The sequence below is a fragment of the Opisthocomus hoazin genome, chromosome 4 (assembly GCF_030867145.1).
Source record: "Opisthocomus hoazin isolate bOpiHoa1 chromosome 4, bOpiHoa1.hap1, whole genome shotgun sequence".
Lineage (NCBI taxonomy): Eukaryota > Metazoa > Chordata > Aves > Opisthocomiformes > Opisthocomidae > Opisthocomus > Opisthocomus hoazin.
Window position 1 is genome coordinate 74,949,996 of NC_134417.1, and position 25,395 is coordinate 74,975,390.

The 25,395-nt window shown below is 42.9% G+C and overlaps 1 protein-coding gene across 14 annotated transcripts in view; it reads left to right on the forward strand.

The window, feature by feature from the left end:
- Positions 1-25,395, forward strand: part of KIAA1217 (KIAA1217 ortholog) — a 374,019-nt gene that overhangs the window by 313,954 nt on the left and 34,670 nt on the right. For 10 of the 14 annotated variants that reach the window (XM_075419527.1, XM_075419537.1, XM_075419525.1 and 7 more), the window contains 4 exons: positions 7,820-8,652; positions 16,901-17,005; positions 17,441-17,493; positions 24,903-25,063. In XM_075419527.1, coding sequence (XP_075275642.1) covers positions 7,820-8,652; positions 16,901-17,005; positions 17,441-17,493; positions 24,903-25,063 — 1,152 coding nt within the window. Of the gene's footprint in view, positions 1-636; positions 844-7,819; positions 8,653-16,900; positions 17,006-17,440; positions 17,494-24,902; positions 25,064-25,395 lie in introns of those variants that run through there. The other 4 variants (XM_075419536.1, XM_075419538.1, XM_075419528.1 and 1 more) reach the window with 2 other exon arrangements.

A 25,395-nucleotide genomic window follows, 5' to 3' on the forward strand; every position in this document is an offset into this window, starting at 1 on the left:
CTTCTCTATTGTGCCCTTTTTTAAAAAAAAGGCTGGTGTGGTGTGCTGCGGAGATAACAATGAGATTGATTTATGGGGGCCCCAAAGTTCAGGTTAGCCAAGCAGCTCAGGTGCCTGGTTAATGAGTACACAGCCTCCTCCTGTGTCTCCGCACTTCGCCGGACGGGAGGGGCTTCCGCTTCCCTCTGCCGAATGTGGCTACAAATCTGAGTGCGTGAAAAACTTCTGAGGTTTAGAACTGCTGTATTTTTTTCTAGAATTGTATCTCCTGGCTTTGCTAAATAATTAGAGGTCTTCACTGTTGGGAAATTATTATGTATGTGTTTCATATTGTTGCCTTTGAAATGCACTATCACCTAAACGGAGGTTACTAGTTTATTTATGACTTTCCCCTTTGTGAGTCTCTTGTGCTTCATTCTGTAATGTTAGTCTCTTTCTATACATCTCATAGGCACACATTAAAAAATGGTTGAGCGATTGAATCACATAGTGTTGCACAGTTTGTGACTGGGTGACATGCCAAGGAGGTTATTTAGTGACTAATTTCGAAGGGGAGGAGAAATTGCAGGCTTGTCATGTGGAAAAGTACTTCAGTCTATTGAAGCAGCATTACTTAGATGACCGGGTAAAGCAAGATGGCCTGCCCCTGTTGTGAGCAGAGGCAACAAGGAACATTTTTACTGTTTCAAAACCTTTTCCCAGAAGGCATGGATGTACCAAATACTATACCATAGACTGAGGATTTAGACTCAAGGCTGAAAACAAAAAGCGCTTTATTAGAAGAAGTGGAACCAAATGTTCATCTCACTGCTGTAGCCATACAGGTGATTTCCTTAAGTAACAGTAAGTGGCTTTATTTATTTAAGAGCAAAAATCTTATCAAAGATTGAGTTTTTTCTCCATAGGTAACAATGTTGTCTAAGAGTGCAAGAAGAGTGGTACTGTTTTAAATTGTAGAGAAAAATGACCCAGAGTAGCATCAGGATAGCTGAAGAAATGATGCCTGAAAGAGCAGACTGTGTAGGATTTGGTCTGAAACTCTCCTCTGCTTGTTTGCATGATCCATCTTCAGCATGCACATTGACTTAAAGGCAAGGTGAAGCAACCAAACATATTTTTTGATATTACTGTTAAATTTGTTTTGTGGTTAGCTTAGATTTTTATGGATCTGTTTTACATTCAGTAAAAAGTGAACTAGGTATTCTTTCTTTTCCCCATGGGAGCTTTAGGATATGGTATGAATTAAGTTTATATGTAGTCAGGGATATAAAAGGACATACTGAGACATGTAAAATGCCTTGAGGTAAAACATTTGGATCGCTGCAGGGACTGGGTTCATGAACCAGTATACATTAAAGATACAGGTATAAAATAAGAAACAATAATATTAAGAATGTGTTTTGATGCTCTATGGCATGGAAAGGGAAGTGATGCTGTGGCTGAGCTTCAAACCAGTGTATGGGCAGTTGCAATATGATATCCTAAAAATTCTGCTCTTGAGGATGAAATAGTGTGTGTGCCATAACCTTTGTGTACACCTGCGCAACTGGCAGAAAGGTATGGAGACTGGATGTTGCAGTGATATTGAGTAGTATGGTGACGACACCTGAGGGTCACTCAGGATGTCTCCTTTCTGGAGGGTCATGTTTATGTGCTCTAGATTCCACCTCCTAGGGTGGTGAACATCATCTTCTCATTCTCCCATATAGTTCATGTCAGCTTCTAGCCAGCTGAGCCTGGCAAGAAAAAGTCTATGAACATAGAAACTGGAGGACTGAGTGGGTTCAACATCACTTACCATCACAGGTTCATCCTAATAAACATCTTGTATTGGCTGATTGCAGCATTCCTGGTCAAGGGAAAGAAAAAACACAGAATTCAGTGCATAAATGGAAGAAGCAGAACCCAGTGATTCTCGTGTCATATCCATGTATGTCCAATGAAGTATTCTGTTCTGGTATAATCAGTCACTAGAACCAGAAAATTAGTTTCATACGTGTTCTGAGTTTTTTAGCTCAACGCCTGTTTCACCATAATACAGAGATTTTACATCTGGGCATATACTGAAACTGTGCAAAAGGAGCTAAAGAACTGAAACCTAGATGCATGCTAAGAGTGGGAAGTTAATTACAATAAATACAGAGATTTCTCAGGGGGTTCTGCAACTCCTTGTCTGGAAAATTATCCAGGAAAAAACAATGGAAATATGTGGGACATGTTAAGAACAGCTAGCTGGGTCTTGAAGTTCCCCATTCGTGGGAAGTTTGAAGTTTTATTTCACCAGCATGTGGTTCCCATAATGAAAAACAATTGTGAACCCTGGCAGCTGCTAGAGCCTAGTACTGTAAGGCCAGACTCAGCTGAGGCCAGGTCTCCAGCTTAGCCTAGGTCAGCTGTTTCACAGTCTGAACTCTCTCTTTTGGGCATCAGGGGGCCCATTCTTAGCCAAAATTGCCAAATAAACTTCTAGTCTGGAAGCCCTGCTGAGAAGCACTGGACATTGAAACCCCTGGCATCTCTTACTGCTTGGTCTAGAAGATCATCCCAAAACTATCAAGTACCCGCCCTGCTGAAGAGACTGTGGAAGAGCCAAGGTCCCTGCCCCGGAGCAGACTCTGACTGAGTTCCCCCAGGTCTATGAATCTGGAAAGCCAAAACTCTAGAGTACTCTAGGGATGTCTGATAAGAAACAATGTCAGTGTTTGACTGAAATCTGCTGGGTGATTTTTGTCCAACTTCTGTCTTTACTGATATTTTTAACAAATGTTTCAGCTCTTTTGGATTAGCATTGTCTGCTGAAAGTATTTTTCACTGGAAAGTTCCTGACCAGAAAAAACTAAAAATTACGCTAATATGTTTGCAGCTTTCAAGTATGTCTTTGGGCAGCTAGAGGAACCCACAGCTGCAGCCAGCCTGTTTTTTCTTCTTCAGTGACCCAACAGAATGGGGAAATCTGTAGGAATTAAAAGGCATACTATGGGAAGGCAAGGACAGACAAGTGTGACAACCTCTCAGTGATGTCTGACAGCATAAGGATTTGGCTTCAGACAGATAGTTATGGTACAGACACTTAAAAAATTTCATTTTCAGACTGTTTACCAATTTTTTAATTCTCGACTACACTATTTTTTATTGTAAATTATATTATTTTAGAAATACTAAAACTGTATATGACAGGTTTTTTGCAAAAATGTGTTTGTGCTTTCAGCTGTTCAAACCCAGCCTGAATGAAACATCACTCATGACAGAAGTGGTATCATGTAGTGCAACTCCTCATTAAACTGAGGGGTTTGGACAACTGGTACAGTAAAGCTGTCAATTCATTTTTTATGAGAAAAGAACAAACTAGTGAACTCGTTGTTGGATTTGGAGTTCTTTAATCAGTCTTTCCTCATTAGAAAAGTGAAGGATTGCCTCACCTTTTAGAGGATTTTCTTCTGGTGAGCAATTTCCACGAAAGGTCTCTTTACAGACAGATGAATTTATCAGTGTTGCATCAATGCTTAGTGTTTCTGCACCTTTTTCATAAAAGATTCTCCAAGCTCTTAATAAAATTCTTTGCAGGTGTCCTGTTTACTGTTGGGTGAGCCAACTTGAGGAGCATAGGTGCAGTTTCCTCAGGGAGATGCAGGGTGACAATGGGAGAGGAAGGAAGGTAATAGCTTCTCATGTCTGAGAGGTGATTAATGGAGTCTACTGGGAACTTCAAAGTATCTCTGAGAGGGTGCATGGATGAGCTCCATCTAGGCAATATGTTCCGTGTAGGTATTTTGGCAGGCAAAGCCAGTTGCTGTGTTCTGTATTGACAGACGAGGCCTGGGAGAGCAATGGGAAGGGCTGCCAGGTCAGAAACTCTGGCCTACTTTGCCCGTGTTTTGCTGTGAGAAGGTGGCGGATAATGGTGTGAGTCAGGCTGCACCTCTGGTATCCAGCTGCGTGGTGAGGTGAAGGGGTGGTGTGGTGCCGATGAATCAGTGGTAGGCTTAGTGCTTAGTGCTACCTGGCATCGCCCTGGTGTGCGTGCCAGCACAGCTCCGCGTGCCCTGTCTGGTGTGTGCCACAGGAGTGGACGGGGTGTTGAGGCAGCTGGAGAAACAGGAGTATGGATAGTTTCTTCATTGTGAGATGCCCATGCTGGGACAGACCACAAGAGTGACCTAGAAGGCAGGACAGCCTCAACAATTAGAATAAAGATCAGCATCGTGCTGTATTGGTCCTGATGGACAACAAGACAGACTGGATTGTACTGCAGACATCACCAGCTGTTGAACCACTGAAGAGCTCTTTGCTATCCATAAGGGTTATGATACCACAACTCTGTCCTCCTTGCTGGGGAGCTGTGCTGTTCACAAGGCCGGGAGCTGCCACAAGCTTTGTATTCTGCTCTATGCAGAGACACTGGGTCTGCTCACCCTTACGTGAGCTACCAGGAGTGAGACTTTTTGTAAGGTCATCCGTTTGGCTGGGTGGATAGCTGGTTTGCTACCTTTCTGCATATAGTCGTATTCAAAATATAGAAAGTCATTGAGTATGCCAACTAGTTTTGAAATAAAGAACATAGCTAGGTTTATATGATGTTCACTCTTCTTAAGTGAAGAGTGTCTCTGTTGGTCTGGTTTAAAAAAAAATTCAAATCTGTATCTTACAGACTCAAGCTGTTAGACTGTCCAAAAACCTTTCCACAGGAGATGTTTAGACATGGTGTGATCATTTTTCCTACAGATAGTGAAAGATTCTTAGTGATGCCTTTTCCCCTCATACAGAAATCATTGCTAGCTGCCATTTTTTAACCTACGGATCGACAAGACAAGTTTCTGTTTTGGGGATGTAAAGTCTATAGGCAGGAAGAAGAAGGAAGAGCTATGTGTTAAGGAAAACCACACCCTCAGGCAATCGTATTACATGGCTGCAGTCGAAAAGCATATGATCCTGTGCTTGCACTAAAAATCTTCTTCCTTTCACCCTCAAAGCAATTGGCTATGATAGGACCTAGTGTTTAGAGGCTCAGATAAGACGAATATCCTCTTTCTCTGTCCCTGAGTCATGCAGTTGAAGTCCAAGAGCACGTGGCTCAAGACAGCCTGCATATTAGAGTACATGTTTTCATTGAGCAACATGGGGGTTTTGTGGTGGAGGACAGAAGAAGGAAAACAGCACAGAAAGTGGGGTATATATGAGAGAGAGTTGTGTGCTTTGAGTATCACACAAAAGATGTATAGATGAAAAGCAAAAAGAAACCATCATTCACATTTTCAAAGTTGTCATTAGGAAAGAATCTGGAGATTTTGAAGAGAAAAAAAGTGGAAAGAGAGAAAATACCAACCAGGTGACAGAAGACACAGTAATCCAGCTGGTAAGGCTGCCTGGCTCCTGGTCACCAGCTCACGACCCTGCCCAGCCCACCCTGGACTCATGGCTGCAGCTGCTCTCCCCTTCTGTGCGCTCCACCCAGGGGCTGAGTCATGGCTGAACATCGAAAGGGACCTTTTCGGAAAGGGGTTGTCTGCCCAGGCGTTTGTGCCCTGCCCATCCCAGCGGGTGCTTGGTTCAGTCTCTGTACTCCCAAGTGCTATTTTAAAGCAAAAGTAGATAGCATTACATACATCAGTACTCAGACACAGGGCTTTTGGCCATAGTTCAGCCCTGGATTTGAACTCCTGATTTCCATCTTAACTATAGCAATATGTTAAGGTGGAAAGTAGGAATTTTTCTTTGACTTAAGAAATGAACGAGCATATACAGGAATATGAAGTCCAGAAGTTAGGGGAAATTAAACCTGTTGCTTTCAAAGCCTCCCATGGAAATTTTCTCCTCTCCACGAGGTAACATTGGAATTTTTCTCTCACTGCAACCCAGGGTTTCCCAGTGTCTATGGTTTCTGTGCCAGATACTGTTGCATGTGTCGTAGCTTTAGCTGAAGCAACTAAACAGGGCATAGTATAGCTTGTGCAGCAGAAACCCAGGATGATTTTATTTCCTTGGGCTCTTCTCTGAGTGCAAAACGTCTACGGCTGCCTGTCCCTGGAGGCGTGATCCCAAAGCTGCTCAAGTCAGTAGGAGTCTTTTTGTTCTGCTGGCCCAGGTCCAGATTCTGAACGCACAATACAGCTCAGTATGTTGCAGTGTTTCTTCAAGCTGATAGAAAAGTATGTTGAATGCCCACTGTTAATTTTATTAATAGTATTTAGTTATATTTTAATGTCCAGACTACAGTAATTCTCTGTGCAAATGAAAAAATTATCCCGTGTTCCCCTTTGTCTTGAGGACTTTTGTCTGGCTCTTTTATGACCCATCCCAGAGCGCTCCTTTGTTCTCTTCTACTTATTTATTATTGCTGCTGCCATGATCAGGTTATGTCCTTTCTTCTTTCTGATACCTGATACTCCAGACTTTTGATCTCTGGCCCTGGGGAATGTCATTTGTAATTCCCAAGTGCGGAGCCTGCGGTGATGAGAACAGCTATTGTTTATACACCGCCATCGCAATTCCCTTATCAGTGGAAAAACCTGTGGTGGGGCAGGAACAGAATATAATTTCTTGCTTCATCAGTTGTGGATCACTGTAACTGCAATGAATCCAGTGACATTGTCAAAGCAAGGAGTGAAAGAGCAGAAAAATGGTGAGGATTTCACATCAGCAACTTCCATGGCACATTAGTGTGAGCTCTGTAACTTTAGGAGTGTGTAGTCAGGCTTGGTGATGCTCAGTTTTCTACAATCCCTTGAAGGTAATGGAGAGAGAAGCTGAAATTGCCAACACAAATTTTAGAAGCTGTAATTTTTTTTCTTCTGTATTTGGTGGAACCCAGCTGACTTTTTCATCTCTCTGTTTATCCACCTTACCCTAATGGCACCAGGGCAGGCACATGATGCTTGCTAGAGGGAGAATTTCTCCTGTATCTGTCACTGACAGTGTTCAGCCATCTACAGAGGTCATTGCTGGGCAGAGTGAGATGCTGCAGTCTCAGAAGCACATGTCTCCGTGGCAGATTTTTGCCAAGGCCTCTGGTAACAAAGCACTAGTACATTGGTATGGAGCTTTCCCTTTCTTTTCCTTGCTTGCTCATTCCTTACTGCTGGCAGTTACTGCTTGCTGCTTACAGAACTGTGGTAAACTGTTTGGTGACTTTCTGAGTGCGTGCTCCACAAACTAACTGAAGCACTGTTATCTTTGCAATGAAGGAAACCTGTGGCACAAGTTTTGTAGGGTCAAACTGTTTCCATGCAACTTGACTGTTACAGTCAATAAATGTGTGTGTGTGTTGTTCTCCTATGCTTTGTGTATCCTTTGTATGATAAAGACCGCACAAATTATTAGCAAAAGGCTAAATCCTGCACTGAAGTAAATGGCCAATTAGTTGCAATATTTATTTTTCCTGCGTAAGGACTTCAGCTCTATTTGTGATGCCACAGCATCAGCATTTTCTTCCTGGAATCAGTGAGCCTGTGTGTCTGATCAATAAACTGTTTAAGTCTGTCACTGGCTACATGTACTTAGAGCACCTGGCACTGAAATCCCCCAGCTTCGGTAGCTGTGAATATCAGATTAGGGTAAGGTAGTATTTGCGTAAGCAAAAGCATTTTTAAAACTCTTGTATTCCTTTAACAAGCAGCCCATTTTATTGCTGTTTGTAGCTCTTAATCTTCTTTAGGCACTGAGGTCCCCAAGTGTTTTGTATATGCAGATGACAAATTATTTGGTTGTGAGGGTTTGGGTTTTTTCCCATTTCTTTCTGTAGATGTCAAGGTTGTCGTAACCCACATCATGTTTTGCTCATTCAGTAATTTTATATCTTACATGTTTTTCCTTTCCTTTCCAGATGCAGAGGGAAATTGCTTATACGGGCCGAGATGGCCCAAGTGCTTCCCGCCCCGGATCTGCCACGCATCCTTCGCACGCGATGCCCAGCTCTCCACCCTCCACCCCGGTGCCCCACTCCATGCCTCCCTCTCCGTCCAGGATTCCGTACGGCGGGGGCCGGCCCATGGGTGTGCCAGGCAATGCCACCATCCCCAGGGACCGGCTCTCCAGCGTGCCAGCCTCGCGCTCAATATCACCCAGCCCAAGCGCCATTTTAGAGAGACGGGACGTGAAGCCAGACGAGGACATGAGTAACAAAAATCTTGCCCTGATCCGAAATGAAGGTCTGTACAGTGATCCCTACTTGTTTCACGAGGGGAGGATGAGTGTGGCTGCACCCCACTCCGGACACCCCCTTGATGTCCCTGATCACATCGTAACCTACCATCGCGGTGCCATGAGGTCATCGAGCACTTACTGCAACCCCTCTATGCCGCCTGAAATGCTGGAGCAGTCCTTGTACAGACAAAAGTCACGAAAGTACCCGGAGAGCCACTTGCCCACTCTCGGCTCTAAGACGCCTCCCGCCTCACCTCACAGGGTGACCGACATGAGAATGATTGATATTCATCCTCACCACAGTGCTCACATTCCCTCCCACGCCATCCAGCCTGACAGGGCTTCCCCCAGCCGCCAGTCCTTCAAAAAGGAGCCGGGACCACCTATGTTTGTGGACGTGAAAGCACGGAGCACCCTCGGCCCCCCGGGCATGGTCGAGGTGGTGCCCTCCCCAGTCGACAAGCAGGCTTTTGGCTACGGCTCACCTGCAATGCCCAAGGACAAGGAGACAAGGTAAGCCAGAGCTGGAACTTAATTTATGCAAATGAGAAATGCTCCTAATCTGCGTACCTTGTGTCGTTTAACACCCCGGGGACAATGTAATGTGTAGGAGGCTGCTGCACTGGGCTGCAGTGTTTATTAGCCGTCTGTTAAGGTAGTTAGTAATTTAGAGGAGATGTGACACCACCTGACAATCTGAAAGTATTGTCAACCCATGATCAATTCCTAGTTATTTTCATTTGTGTAAATTTCAGTCATTGGAAAGAATATAATAAAATAAAATGATTAACTAGGATTTTTCTTTCCAGACAACCAGATCATGTTACAAGAACAAATGATGTTCTGTTCCTGCTAATAAGGGAATATATTTCACCCCCGTTACGAATGACACTCTTGATATTACAATTTTGGTTCTTTATGGAGTAGAGTTTTTCTCATCTAGTGTTAGGAAATGGGAAGAATTTATCATTACTGTCTTATCTCCTGTAAAACATGAATTTGCATAAAAATAGGACAGTTGTTTATAATAATGTTCCTTGAGGGGAAACTGCTGAGAAGAGCAAGTCTGTCCCAGGGAAGAAATTGAAGCACGAACGCTGTTCGCAATGATTTTTCCCACTTCACATATAGTTGGTGACCTGACTGTTAACTTCTGTGCACTGACAGTGATGACAATGATTTCTCCTGTCTTTTTTAAGGACCAGATTTACGCAAAGGTCTGTGACGGCTTCTCCTGCCATAGACCCTGTGCTAGGAGGGAAAAATCGTTACACTTCCAGTCGGTTGCTGTGTATTTGTATGAGTTGCTGTGTGTTTGTATGATACGCTAATCTCTAGTGTATTGTTTGTGCTGTTAACTTTCATAGAGCTCTTTAGGGAAGTGAAGATGAATAGCTGGAAAATGCTGAGCTCACAGAGGCCAAAGGTAACTGCTGACTACCTTAACCACTGGGGAGATGCAGAACTTCGTATAGCCCCCAAACTTCCTTTCCACCTGAGCAACTTCCTCAACAATTAGTTGCCTCTGACCACGCTTGGCCAGAGAAAATAATGTGTTGTGAGGTCCACTGGTGGGGAGAAAATGAAGGACAGAAGAAAATCAGCCATCCACAAAAATTAGAGGCTTATAGCTTGGTAGTTATGTTGACACAAGTGTATGAGTTAGGGCATACTACAGTTAGGGTCAGGGAAACCTTATTTGTATGCATTTATTTCCAAGAAAAAGATGCAAGTACCTGAAATTTCATTTCAAGCTTCCATTACTACAACTAGGAAGTAATTTGAACTATATTTGCCAATTCTAATCCAAGAGATAGCTTTCAGATCAAAAATTTTAGAATGTTCGTGTTAGGGGATTGAAAATAAAGAAGGACAACAACAACTTCGCAATCTGGGCAACTCATCTGTTCACTCAGCTACACAGATATACACAAGGCTGTGTATCTGTGAGTATATAGAGAGCAACTATACAGATAGTTTTGTAGCTCCTTAAGGGGAGCTTTGCACCAGAAGTTGTAGTCCTGGTCCCAGAATATATTTACAGTGATGAAAATAGCACTTGCATCATTACACTTCCAAATAAAAACATGACCTTAAAATTCAGCATGGTGTGTATTAGCCACACAGCACTGAAAAAATAATTTTGAAAGCTGCCCTTATGGGCTGTGGGTTTTTTTAACCTTGAGAAAGTGTGACTGTTAAAAGAATAATTGTAAATACCAAAACAGTGCATGTAATTTGGTGTGTTTTCTAACCACTGCAATATTAAGAATTGGGTTTGAGTTCTACAGATAGAAAATGCTCTAAGCCTTATTCTACCATTGTAATAATTTCATAAATTTTGAGAGCAAACACCTTTGAGATTGTACTAAACTAAACATGGAACACGAAGGGTAGCCAGGCTGAGGTTCTTTTTTCCTGCTTCAGCAGGGGCTGAGTTGTTACAAGGTTATATGAACACCTGAAAGGTGATGTGCATAAAGGCAGAAAAGTATCCTGTACCTTCTTGTGTAGGACTTACCCATAAAAGCAGTACAGCTGGGCTTGCTTCTGTCAGTAAGAATATTTTGGGATTGGAGACACACGGCCGATTTCATTCTCTTCCAGGCATCGTAAAAAAGAGGTGTACGCTGCTCTGTCATGCACATTGTCCACTTGCTGATGACTGTATAAAAAGCCTAAAAACCAGCCCAGAGAAAGCAGACGGCGGTGTGTTCAGTCAGCCTGCGTGCAGAGGGTGTCAGGTGTGGGGCAGCAGCAAAAGGGCAGGTTGAGTACCTGTTAGCCATGGGGATGCTGAGGAGGGAGGCCTTTTGCGTTTGTGCACTGTGTGCACTGTCTCAAGGGGGAGTCCCCATCCCAGCTCTGTCAGGAGTGAGTTGAGGATCCTGCAAGCATCGAAGCCATCATCGCAGCACTGTTGTTCCTTCAGTCCCTAGTGGAGTGCACTGAGAACAAAGAAAACATCCCTTGTGCCATCTCTTTGTGGAAATTACCTTGAAGTAGCACTGTCGCAACCTCAGGACAATGCCTAGTTAAAGTCAGAGAAAAGATTAAGATGGATAGTGACAATGCCAGAAATTAAATTGAATCTCTCTTCCCCTGTTAATTCTCCTTAAATTTTTCCAGTACGGGGTATATGTACTTTATCAGAATATGTTGGGTATTTGTAGCAGGTCAGACCTCTCATTGACCGTATCCCTGTTTTGTTGAAGGAAATGGGTCCATTACCTTTGGAATGTTAACTGCAGCAGATCTGGGTCTACAAAAGGAGAAAAATGGTATTTCTGATCTCTTCATCTGGAGTTTCCCATTTTAGTTTTGTATTGCGGAAGCCAGTGTCATCAAGCCTGTTATTTAAGCCAGAGCTGAAGGGGATTTAATTGCTTCATGTAATTCTTTCTTGTATCTGTTTTACCTTGGGTATTTTCAAGTTAGCTACTTCTGAGGTCTAAAGCATCGAATAAATTCCCACAGTAATTCATCTACCAGAAGAGTTCCATATAAAGCTCTTTTACAACAGTGAGAAGTTCATGGATATTTTAAAAAATAAAATATGTTAGTATTCATATACACAAAAAATATTAGCAGTTGTAACAGGTTACAGCAGTTCATCTTTGAGGGGTCATCATCCATTAGATCTGAAGTTTACTGAAAGAATGAGTAAATTTTTGTAAGGGAGCATGAGTTGTTTAAACAGCGATTTGCTATCATGTTTTTGGATGGCCTGTTTATGTAGCTTATGGTGGACAGTTCTGGAAGTCACTACAGGCAAAGCAGATGTTTAAATGTTGATAAATTGGAAAAGAAGCTGTTTACCCAAAAAGTGCATTAAATTAAATGCCATTTAATTTCTTTGCATTTAAAACACATGTTGTGTTGCAAAATTCTAGGTTATTTGATAGTGCTGCATATGTATGTAATAAATGCTGCTGCTCACTAAAATACAATGCTTGGAATAGCAAGGTAGCTCTATACAACAAGGTAGTTTTTCCTTCAGAAGCCTTTCAGGAGTGTACTGTGGTTCTCTTCTGCCTGAACATAACTTTTGTCCTTTTTTTATGTCACATTAGTGAGAAAAGATGATGGAAGAACTCAGCAAAAAATGTGACCACATTCATGGCTTGTGGCTTGCAGCTCAAGACTAAAGTGTAGTGGCCATGTGTAGGTTATTGGATATTGTTCCCATCACAAAACCACTTTATTGTTTGATGTTTTAAAGTATTGATGGACTCTCTTATGCTTTAGAAAAAAATGGTGATACTCTGTAAAGGCATGGGCAGTGGGAGACTCCATCAGCAATGAACTGAGAATTGTGTAAGAAAGGTGGACTTTGCAGATACACCCTCGCAGACATTTTTCATGGGGCCAAAATTGCATCTTCGCTTCTGAAAGATGTTGAATAACCAGGCAGAAAAAGATGAAGGCAGGTGACCAGCAGAGGATGGAGGAAAAGCAAACTGTACTTCAGCTTCCTTCTGTTGGAGGAACTGTTTGTAGGAAGATGAGATGCAGGTTCTCAAATAAGAGTTGTCAAGTAGTATCACAGCTGGCAGTGCTTCAGAGCTTCCCTTTTGCTTTAGCTTCAACCTGTAGAAAGTTTGAATTTAATTTTATTCTTAGAAGACTGGAATATTCACCTGTGTGTATCTTTCCCTTGGGAGGAGAGCAGAGTACAGAAGAGTTCTGGTGCTCTTTGCTTCACACCCTTCCAGGATGTCCATTCTGCTGTTTTGAGGGGACTTTGGGGTAAAGTCTGACTGTTCCACTTTCACTTGGGTCTAGGGAAGCCATTGGGAAAGACATCCTGCTCCTGTTTCCTTTTTTCCCCCGGTGAGGTAAAAAAATCTCTAATGAAATGTTTCTCTCATAGGATAATTTAGAAAGAAATGTATTTTTCCCTGTCTCTGACACTCTTTTTGATTATTATAGAGACTTCATTCAGGATTTAACTATAAAATATGAAGTCACTGAAAATCTTTCTCCAGGATAGTGTGCCAATTAGTTTGTGGTGTCAGATGTGGTATTTGAATACGTCTGTTACGAATGATGCACTGCACAGCCTAGGGTGGGACAGGAACATGAATGAACAGTTACACAGCTCAGTTCTAGTTTGTGTCTGTACGAAGTATCTTCCCAGTGATGTGAATATTAAAGATGTCCCCAGGAAAAGGAAGGAACAACCAAGTCACGCTTAAATAGCATCACAGTGAGAAGTGGTTTCCAATTCCACAATACACTGTACCCTGCTTGGGATTACTTCCAGTTAGTTGCAGTAGAGGGAATGACATGAAACCTCCATGAAGCTGTAAGGAAGAAAACTGGTGATGAAATCTGATGTCTCAGTGCACAGACCCTGGAGAAGCAAGGGCTTGTTTTGCTTCTGGTGAATCTGGGGGGCGAGATGCTGAGGCAGGGCTGGAGTGCCTGGACATACCCGGTGCCAGGGCTGTGGATCAGGCTGCCAGGAGAACAGGGCTGGCGAGAGGCTGGTGCCTGCTTTGCTGGCCAAGGTCTGTGACAAGCCAAAGCCAAGTCTGACCGAGAGGCCTGCCAGAGCTGGGAGCAGCTTCTGACCTTGCCCCCTCCTTTCCTCCCCCACTGTGCTACCACCTCTGACTCTCCCAGCATTCACAGGAAAACAATGCGAAACAATGCCCTTCCGTGCTCACACTGATAAAATAGCCGTTTCTTTCCCAACTGCTGTAGAACAGACCCTCCCTGCTCTTCCTGGGTGGTGGAGAGATGCAGATTTTTCTGGGAAACTAGTCTGGGAACAGAGATGGGGTTCGTGCTTCTCATGCCACCACCGTCAGCAAAGAGGCACCACTGTGTTTTGTTCTGCCTGACCCTTTCTCCTTGGGCTCCACATCCTGGCCCACCCCATACTCAGGGGCCCTGCTCTGCCCCACGTCACCAGAGCGCCGGCCTGTCCCATGCGCTGGGGACCCTGGCCTGCCCCATGTCACTGGAGCCCTGGCCTTTCCCATGCGCTGGGGACCCTGGTCTGCCCCACGTCACCGGAGCCCTGGCCTTTCCCATGTACTGGGGACCCCGGCCTGCCCCGTGTCACTGTAGCATCGGCCTGTCCCTTGCCCTGGGGACCCTGGCCTGCCCCATCCCTGGGACCCCAGCCTGCCTGATGCAGGAAGGGATGGTGGGGCAGGCTGTTGTCCTCACCTTCCCTCTCCACAGCAGTGAGCACAGCAAGAGGTAGAGAATATAATGTTGAGAACCAAAAATGTGCAACTGTCACGACAGTGCCGGCATCCCTGATAGACTCTGGCCTGGCAGAGGCTGAGGAAAGCGTTCATTTTCTCCCTCCAGAGCTGAGATTGCTCCAGCCCTTCACAAGAAAGTCGGAGGGGCAGGGGGTGGCTGCGGAGCCTGTCCCTGCTCCTCTGTGACCCTGCGGCAGGTGTCAGGACAGGGCCACCAGCCCTGGAGCTCGCTGCCTCCCACCACCTTCAGACAGACCGCCAGGTCTCCGAAAATCAGGTGGTTTTATTTAGTGCCTAAAAGGCGCCTCCTTTCAAACACCTGCTTTTGAAATGTTTGGTGCTGATGGCCATAACGAGTCTGGGTATTTACAGTGAAACGATTACAGGAAAAATCCTGCCTTGTCTTTAATGGAGTAACTCCAGAGCACATGTAGATTCTTCACATTCTTAATGCTTTTACCATATGAAAAATAATGTGCTCTGTGCAAATAATTCCAGTATTTCATTCGTTTTTCATCATCTCCTATCTCTGGAACATCCCTCTCCCTCTTAACAACATAGTTTCCTAGATTTCATGGCAAAGGACAAGATCAGTTTTGTGTTGCCGTAATCTCTTTTGAACCAGAAAATTGTTTCCAGATTATCGAATGTGGGATGGAAAAAACATCATATTTATGAATTGGTAAAACAGATAGACTTCCAATTGAGTGTAGTTCCAGAAGGGGTTTGTGATGATTATCTGGGAAAAAAAAAATGTTTTCATTATTAAGTGTCAAAAATGCTGTATTAAAGTTTGTTAGAATATATTTATCCCAGGCTTTTAGTACTCATTTTTGTTCCAAAGGTTACTGTAGCCTGAACCAGTTTCTTATTTTAAAACTTATAATAGTGGAAATTCTGTAACGTATTTCTTGGTTTGGAATGAATTAGGTCAGATTCACTAGTCTTCTCATCACCGTTCAAAATACCTTTCAACATGAAGACAGAAATGTAAGACGCGCATGCTGTATTAAATCGCAGTAAGAACACGTCTACCGGCTGGGGACTGACGGAGCACTTTCTTCTCCCCTCCTTGTGTCTGTTATCATCTCATTACTTGTTTTGCTGCCCTGTTTTCTCGACATCTGGGTGTCTTGGAGTCTCTCCTGGCTATGGTATCTGCGTGCTGTCCCAGCAAACCTCTGTTTCATTCCCTGAATGTGAATGAAATCATTAGCCTGGATAATCTGGCTGGCTACAAGCTGGGCTGGTTACTCGCTTTGTGTCACATCAGCTTGCTTTTGCCTGGTGTTGGTACCTGCATTTGAGTTTATATGGCCCTTATCGATTGGCATTATTGCTTTGGCCACCAAACGGCAACTGGAGCTGGGGGTGGCCAGAGCTCGGCTGTTCCCACGTGCCCAGGATGCTGCAGTGGTGGTGGATGCTAAATCTGGGGCTGCATGTGTCTGTCCATTCATCCTCACCAGTAGTCGCTGCTGGTCTTAGTCTCTTGCTTTTTGAGAAGTTTTGTTCACAGTCATCTTCCAAATCCCAGCGCGCTGTTAGCATTTGCTTTTGTGTGTCTCCCCAGTCACTTAACTGCTGGTATATAGGGATGTATTTTCAGAAGGTCCTGTCTGAGGTCCCGTATTTGATGTGTGTCTGTGTTGTGATGTGCCATTGACATACTGGCATGTGAAAGTAGGCACCTGTGTGAGCAAAAGGCTGTTTTGGAGCCCACCAAGGAAGTCACCTGGTACCTGACTAGTATATGCATTTATGTAAACAGGTAAACACACAAATGTTAGCCTTTCTATCCAAAAAAAAGTCGTTGTTGTTTAGTGGCCTTTGGTACCTATGGAAAGCGCTGATCATACCTATTACGGTTCTTCTTCATGTCTTTTCTTCTGCTTTTTAGGAATTTCTAAGGATATGTGCATGAAATCAAATGTGGTTTATGATAATGTTGCTGTACAGTCTGCATTTGGTGTCCTGTGCCTCGTCTGTTGCATTGCTGTCCTTTCCAAAGCAGACAGTTGCAATGTCAGGTGTGAAGGATTTGGGCTGGCAAGTAGTCATCTTGGGCAGATTAAATGCTTCGCAGACAAAAATCCTGGGTTTGGGGAAAGTAAAAATAGTAACAAGAAGAAGTGTAACGTGTTTAATCCTGAAAGCTTATATACAGGAAAAAAACTATTGGGTAGGTAAAAGAGAAAATGTATGTAATGCTGAAAAAAATTATTTTCACTGGTTCCAACAGGCGCTGATTGTTTTAGGTGCCTGTCTCATCAAATCATTAGAAGTTTATTATCTGGGTGGTTGTTTGTTTTGTTCTTTTTTAACCAAACAGATGTCTTTTTCATTGTCTGTTACCATGCAAAAGCTGTCCAAACCAAGATGCGGTAAGCTGCTGCAACAAGGTATATGCAAACTGGTACCCATGGGCCTTTGCACAAACTCTGTAGTGTCTTTCCAATCCTGTGGTAATCATTCACCTAGAAAAACAAGTCTGAAAGCAAATATATCTGGCTTTAACAAACGGTTCTCTTGTCTTACAGAGAGAGGATACAAGCCATGGAGAAACAGATTGCCAGTTTAACTGGTCTTGTTCAGTCTGCGCTTTTTAAAGGGCCAAATACAAGTAATAGCAAAGATGCTTCTAGGTAAAAAAAGAATTCATTAAATCTGTTTCTCTGTAATCATTTTAGTAATCAATCAACAAAAATAATATTTGAATGTAATAGTAAAAAAATCCTGAATGCTCAATCATTTTTAAATATCTTTATCATCCCCATGAGAATGCTAGGCAGAGAGGAAGAATATGCCAAATGATAGATGGAGATTAACTGCATTACTCTTCTTTGTGTTAAAAAGAATTAATGTAGCTACATCTCTGTGCTTTCTACTGCTTATACTCCGTTCCTTGCTTAGCTTGTATTAAAAACTGATTTAAAAAAAAAAAAACAACTGACAAGCTACCAGTGATTTAAATTAAAAATATCTATGCTAGATAAGGCCATTTAATTTGCTGATTATAAACTTCACTACAGTTTTATTCTTAGTAAGTTAAAATTATGATTTTTCTTTTTATTACTTAGTGAGAAGATGATGTTGAAAATTGTGTCCAGCAAGAGCAGCATTGACACTGCAGGTAAGATAATTCACTTTTCATTTACAGATTATTCTGGTATATGGATAGCTGTAATGTTATTACCATTCCAGCTTATGGAAATGTCAAATTTACTTAAATTCCCATAGCTGTACTGTCAGAACTGAAGTTTAACTTTAGGATATGGGAGTTGATCACATCTTTGTTAAGAGAAGAATTTCTGACAGGTTGAGGTGGTCTTTGGAATGAATTTCGTACCTGCGCTGAGTGGTGTAAATGAGATACAGTCTCTTCATACGGTGAATTTTCCAGTGATTCATCCCGTCTGTAGTATATATCTGTCATTAACCTCAGACATATCCAGATTGCTGTAGAAGGTTAAATATTTCATTCCTATTCTGGTCCCATGAACTTTTCTCTGAGGTTCTTCTGTCAGTAGGACGCTATGGATGTAATGACACTAAGGAATTTAGCAGTCAGCAAGATAGCACTTTCCCTGATTAAGCCGTATTGATCTGTTACTAATTATTAGCCTGTGCCTAAACTGTTCTGAGCAGGCATCAATTATGAAGCCAATAAGAGCAGGGTTTATTTTAGCTTCCCACTTGGAGAGCTGTTAAGTGTTTAAAAGATGGGGTTAAGGCTGTTGTGAAAGAAGATCTCCATGTGATTGGAGCTCTTTGTGTACGGGCTGCTGCTGGAGATGCCTGCAGGGTGTGTGTGTGTTTATATGCCTCCTCTTCACCCTTTGTCATGCACTGAATGCAAATAAAGGCAGTTCCCTGCTTCCTGGTAATGCTGTTCCCACAGGGAGGTCTATGCTCTGGCAGGTAGTAAACCACACACATTTATTAGCAGATCTGTTATGCTCTTAACTAGCCTTTCTGATGAAGCTCTTAGTTCACGTTCAGGATTCCGGTTTATCTGGAATTGCAGTATGTCCTCCTAACGGACAGAAATCAAATCAGACCTGGAAACTATCAAGCATTTGCAAGAGCAAGCAAGCTGATGTCCTGATAGTGGAGCTTTGCTCGCAAGCCACTCTCTGGTCCCCTTCCAACTCTTCGCTTCCTGCTGGCCCCTGGATAGGGAGAAGGATACTTCAGGCTGTGAAGAAATAAGTTGTAATTTATCAGTTTCAGACAACTTACTGAAAACTCCATCATTTTTCAAAACAGCTGCAAAATGCTCTTAGACTTTTCCTTATTTCATTGTCATTATACACTGAGAATTTATGGTATTTCCCACCTGCGCAGGCCTTGTCTCATAGAAAACACCTACGAAACCACCACAATCTGCGCACACATTGCCTTGTTTTCCTCTTCGTATTGTATTGCTGTTCGGCCATTCCACTTTCCCTGTGTTTGTACTAATTCAGATAAGTACTTAGCAGGGAGCACTGAGGTGGAAGTCCTGATCTAGGTGGGCCCTGCTTTGAGTGGGAGTTTGGACAGATGACCTCCAGAGGTCCCTTTCAACCTGAATTATTCAATGATTCGTGTGTGCTTGTGTGAATGTGCTCTCAATGAAAAGAGAAATTAAATAATATACATTGGGAAAATGGCCTTATACAAAGGGGAGATGCGGATTCCTCAGTGTGGAAGTCATGCCCAGCCCACCAGAATAGCATAGTTCATCTGACCAGAAGCCGTTCCCTGCCATTGTTGTTCCCAAAGACTCTGCATTAGCTTGTCGTGTGACTGAACACATGTCCCTGAAATGGAAAAATTCCATATATCAGCTGTATGTCCAAGCCTGGAGCGGGAGGGCATGTAATTTACTGTCAAAAGACCAGATCAGCATCTGTCATGTACCGACAGAGGCATTGACTTTGTCACATGGCCATGCCCGTATCCAGCATGTGAGTGAGGATACCAGCATTCAGGTTGTGCAGTAGATGCCTTTCTGATTGCTTGGGGGGCAGGGGTAGGGCAGTGGGACCAGCCGTGCAGCCAGCCGTCTGCAAGGGTCCTTATCAGGGCTGTAAAGTGTAGTTGTAACTCCAGCATCTTCATCCCTAAATCCTGTCCTTCCAGCATGACTCAGCCACAGAATTAAACTTGGCAGGTAAGGGAAACAAGGTGTGATGCTGACCCCAATATACTACAGTATTGTAGCCCACATCAGCTATTATTGAAGACTGCTGTATAATAGAATACTCCTGTATAATAGAGTGTTCTGCTTTTGCACCTGCTTTTGAAGTTGCATTTGACATGGTCTGATCAGTCAGTGCAGGCCCTGCTTACTTGAAAATCAGGCAATCTGCCAGAATATGCTAGACAATGTTTCTCCTTTTTGTGATTATGCTTGGGTTTAAATGTGCAGCAGCATCTAGAAACACTTCTGCTGACCACTGTTTTGTTCTTCAGTTCACCCCAATCCTTATTAAATATAGCCATTTAGATAGTCGACGATCTAAGTGTACAATTCCACTTGACAACTGTGCACTGAGATACCAGTTTTAGCAATTTCAAAGTCTATTTGAAAGAAAATGTGGTATAAAATGTTGATTGAGCAGTCCTTTCTAGAGCACTGGTAAGCAGAAATGTGAATTGCTTCCCATCCTGAATAATAAAACTTCTGTGCAGGATAAAATTGGCTCATCGATGTTGAACCAACATTGTATTTTATAGTATATGTTCCAATGATAGGAGACTTTAATGCAAAAAATAGAGAACTAGCTCACTTGGGAAGGGAAAGAAACCAAACTTTCTAAATCCTAGATAACTCTATGTAGCTAGATTGTGAATACTCTGGTATTTCATGTAAACCAAATTGTTGTATTTAACATGTTTTTGCTTTGCCACTCTGTAGCAGATTCTTTAGCCTCCAATATTAAAGAGCCTAAGTAAAAATGCTTTTTGACTGGGGAAGATGAGCGTGTAACGATGATGCTTGTCTGCATTTCTTATGTTTTATTGCTTTAGGCTCAGTTCTTTCATGGGGGATGGGTTCAAAGAGCAGCAATCTTCCACAGACTGGCTATGTCTCTTCTGCTAATGTTAGGAGAAATCCCATGACTGAGTCTTTATAACTTTCTTCAGTTCATCAAAAGTGAAAGGCATCAAGGGACTTTTCACTTAGAAACAGCATGTGACTCTAAATACAAATAATACTGGAAAAAGTTTCCTTGAGATTACTAACAAACATGCTGAGAAATGGTAACCTCTCTTTTCTGTCATATTTTTGTTCATCAAGTGGTGAGACTTATAGGTTAAATCCTGGATTCATTGGTTAAAATGACATCAGTTGTATCATGGATTACCAAAAAAAAGCAATACTTTTTTGCTAGTTGCTGCCGTGTTGAAAGAGGAAGAAGGATATTTCAGTATTTCCTGAAAAGAGATCAAGGAGTACATCTTTCTGCACTAACACCACCAGTACAAACCAAGAGAGGGAGATGGCAGCATGAAAAGTATTACACGTGTAGGGCTGGGATTTGATTGCTCAGTCTTTGCGAACTGTCTTGTGTGGTTTTTTCAGATGCATGACTTTTACTGTGATGATCTGTGAATTAAAAACATTGTCTGTATCTGCTTACTTATGTCAGATCTGAAGATCAGTCATACCAGTCTTTGAACTCTGTCAGTGTTTGCGGGTAAAACATGATCCTGAATTCATTCTGGATCAATGACGTGAAGTTGCACACTAATATATTTATATAGAATATTTTATTCTTTTAAGGGTGCTTTAGTGCCTGGCCATGACAGCTTGTTCATGATGGAGTTGCAATCTTAACATTGTATTTGCCTATTTGTTTAGTGGATTCTAACTGGATAGAAAGAGAACTAAGTAACTGTCACATGTCTCCCCAAATGATACTTGAAAATGTCGCTCTTTAATAAGGAGATGAGTAATATGTGAAGAAATATTGCTGGGTGTCATCTGATGGCCTTTTATTCTAGCCTGCTTTAAAACAAAACTTAGCATTTTAGAAAGAAAAATAAAATCTGGAAAATGGAAGGAGAGCGGTGTCTTTGCAACTGTAGCAAAGGTCAAGTGTCAGGGAGTGGCAGCTCTGTTCCTTACCTTCCTGAGCCTGGCAGATAGAAAACCTTTCCCCTTACTGCACATCAGTTCTCTTTGTACTTTAAAAATGGCAGCTTAGTTCATTAGTTTTTGTAAGAAAAAAGTCAACATTTGTTTTTTGTCCAGAGTATTAGAGAATTATGAAGGGTTTTTGCATTCAGGCCCCCTTACCTAGCTCCAGCAAGCGTTTCTTTAAAAACCTGAGAGCCAGTGCTATTTCTTTCCCTTCAATCCATCTGGCTGCACACGTAATTGCAAAGCTACAGCCTGGGAGTGAGCTGTACTCACTAGATGAAGCAGCCCCTCATTCAGCTGCCTTTTTATTCCTTTTTGATGAAAATATGTATCTCTGAGAAATCAGCTGCTGATCCTTACTGTGCTCCCATGCTCACTTGATGTCTGTGGTTGTGTTTCACACCCTCGGGACTCGCGCGTTGTGGTTCACAGGCTCTGAGCACACTCCGCAGCAGGGACACTGTGGCAGCTGAGAGTACCTGATGGGGAGAAGAGGTGGCTGAGGCAGCAGAGGAGGAGGAGAGCTACTTCGTAGGTAGCCGGAGATGTTTATTGTTCACAGAAGCAGATCACGGTCCATCTACACCAAAAGGAAAGCAAGCAAACACCCCTTCCTGAGAAAAGATGTGAATTGATTGGGGTCCAACATGGGGGGGAGAGACTGATGGGGGACTGATTCATGCCTTGGCTGCATCATCACAGGTTCGGGGCTGAGGTTTTGGAGATTTTGCTTGAGGCAAAGAATAGCAGAAAGGTAGATGTGCTTTCAAAAATAGTCCAGATTTGTGGCTAGGGATCAGAACTCTTGGAGGCTTACTCACATTTTTCAGACTGTCTGGTGGTTTCTGTCTGTATGGTTTATGAACTAAATATCCTTTTCTTAAAAGAAATGCAAAAAACAGTGCGGGTGGGAGGAAAATAGATGCATGATTGTAGAAAAAACTGCAGTGTACATGTAGACAGAGAAGTATATTAGCATATATTAGACTGAAGCATGGAGTGGATACAGAACGGCAGGGCACACGGACTGTTTGTTTCTTGAGTGTTGCTTTCTGTTAAGCAGCTCTTTGGAAGTCAAGAGAGCATTGAATCGTAATGGAGTATAGCAAAAATGTGCAGCAGCTTGCTCAGCAGTGAAATGACAAGTGCTGTTGTTGAAGCACTGAGCAGATCTAGCTGGAGCACATTTAGGTAAGGTATAGCATTACAACGGCCAGCACCGGGCTAGAACGGCTTTTTGTTTGAGCATGTCTCTGGAAGCCTGTGGCGTGGCACACTGTATATAGCATGGGTGCAGACAGAGGGACCTGTGCTTTTATTGACAGAAATTGCGAATGTAGGTAAAGCAAGAAACATGATTCTTCAGGAATCTTTCAGTCTATTTTTAAATAAAAAAGGTCTGGCATGATTTCCATCTTTTAAAATGCTTCCCTCACATGAATTTTGCAAAGGCTACGTTTGAGGTATCTGCATCTGTTGGCAAAGGAATAATCGTGGAGACTTTACTGGTTGGAAAGACTACTAGGGATGAGAAGGCAGGGATAAAACCTACCGCTCTTGAGTTCATGCTCATTTCACCCAGAAAAATGTGTCATGACCTTTGGTGCGCTGCAGATTTGCCTTTAACAGGCAAAGAAAAGCTCACAACACTAGCTTCTGTTTGATTTCATTGACATTGATAGAATATGTGCTTGTGGGAAGAAATTACGACAAAAATCCCTGTGCAGATCCATGGATGAGTTATTTTCTGTTTCTTCAGATTTTTTGTTTTATTCATAGAGAAGGAAGAAAATGAAGTGGGGAATGACATAGTCATAGCATAGAATCATAGAATCATTTAGGTTGGAAAAGACCTTGAAGATCATTGAGTCCAGCCATAAATCTAACACTGCCAAGTCCACCACTAAACCACGTCCCTGAGCACTGCATCTACACGTCTGTTAAATACCTCCAGGGATGGTGACTCAGCCACTTCCCTGGGCAGCTTGTTCCAATGCTTGACAACCCTTTTTGTGAAGAAATTTTTCCTAATATCCAATCTAAATATCCCCTGGTGCAAGTTGAGGCCATTTCCTTTCATCCTATCGCATGTTACTTAGGAGAAGAGACCGACCCCCACCTCTTTACAACCTCCTTTCAGGTAGTTGTAGAGAGCAATAAGGTCTCCCCTCAGTCTTCTCTCCTCCAGAGCAAACAACCTCAGTTCCCTCCGCCCCTCCTCATAGGACTTGTTCTCCAGACCCTTCGCCAGCCTTGTTGCTCTTCTTTGGACACACTCCAGCACCGCAATATCTTCCTTGCAGTGAGGGGCTGATAATGCAATAGTTTAGGGAGTAGCAGCCATCTGAGCCATCTGAGGCCGAGGGACAGGGTGAATCTGGCACTGTGATCAGAAGAGTATGCAGGTCTACATAGTGCTGGACTTGGAAACTGAAGTTTGTCCTACTGACAGTCTGTCATTTTGCCTGTTGGCGGTGGGGACGGGAAGGGACACATTAGAAAGAAAATTTGAATATGGGTGTTAGTGCAAACAGTTACAAGAAGCTGTAACATGAGTATTAGCTGAGGAGCTGGAATTTGCTTGTACCCTGTAAATAAAGCTTCTTCCCAGGTACTTGAGACTGACAAGAACAAGCTTGACATTGATGCTGTGTAGAGGAGCAGCATTATTTAACGAAGAAAGTCTTGTGAGGAGACTGGCGGTTATTCTTCGAGTGGGGCTCAGCTCACTTCCTTGTGTTATGCTGTATTCCCTTGAAAAAATAGTCCTGAATTAATGGCAAACTAAAGGAGAGTGGGTGGATGCAACATGGCTGGAGAGCAGTTCTCTGCCACGCTATCGTTTCATTTCTCTTCTTCTGGTTTCATACATTAGCTGTTGGAGGCACCTGATAGAGATAATACTCCAAGCAGCAAAACAAGATTCTCTATAGAAACCTTTTCCCTGTACTTGGCAGTCTGACTGAATCTCTCTGCAGTGATAATTAATCAACAAATATGCAGTTCAGGAGTCCTGTGAATTTGCATCAGCTCAGTCTCGAATGGCTCCTGGGAGGACAATCCTTAACCTACTTTCAGCACCAATTTGATTTGATGCTGTTGTGTGTAATCTGCAGTTACAGTTTATTATCCCATCTCCACTACATGTGGTAGGAAGCAGTCTTGTGGTAATGCAGTGCTCTGATATGGCTGGGGTTCCAGCACAGATACACTCTGATATTGTACAGTCTTCCCTCAAAATATGTTGGATAAGGAGGTGCCAGTCCCCTGTTAATAGTGAACATTGGCAGCAGTAATTTTATTTTCTTGTCCATCTGTGTGAAACGTGTGAATTCAGTGGGCAGAGGAAGGATCATGTTTGCGCCTTCTCTGCTGGTAGGCTCAACCTGTGCTGCTGCTTATTGCAGGTGCTGCTAACATATCTGGGGGGAAGAACACGCTGGCAACTGTGGAGTCTGCTGTCATCCATCACCCTGCTGGAGCCCCATCAGTGCAAGTCAGCCTGCATGGTATGAAACGCAACGTGTCGGATCTGCGGCTGCAGCTGCATCAGATGAAGCAGCTACAGGTATGCTTATCTGAGTAATGCTGGGAAAGGGGATTGTCAGCAAATGCCCTTTTCCTTTCTTACTTTCTCTCTTGCTCTCTCTTTTACCTGCTGTACATGAGTGATTCTCAGTAGCAGAGTTCTAGCAAAGGGAAAACCAAAGTTTCACAGACACAAAAGCATATTCTGCTGTAGCATACACCACTTGCATAGTCCTAGAGGTATGAGAATTAGCTCAGTTTAACTACCGCTGCTCAGATATTGAGAAAAAAACTTCATCTCTAGCTTTGTTTGATGACTCTAGGCATTAAAGCAGTATTTATATTACAATAATATCAAGTCTGTGATTACAA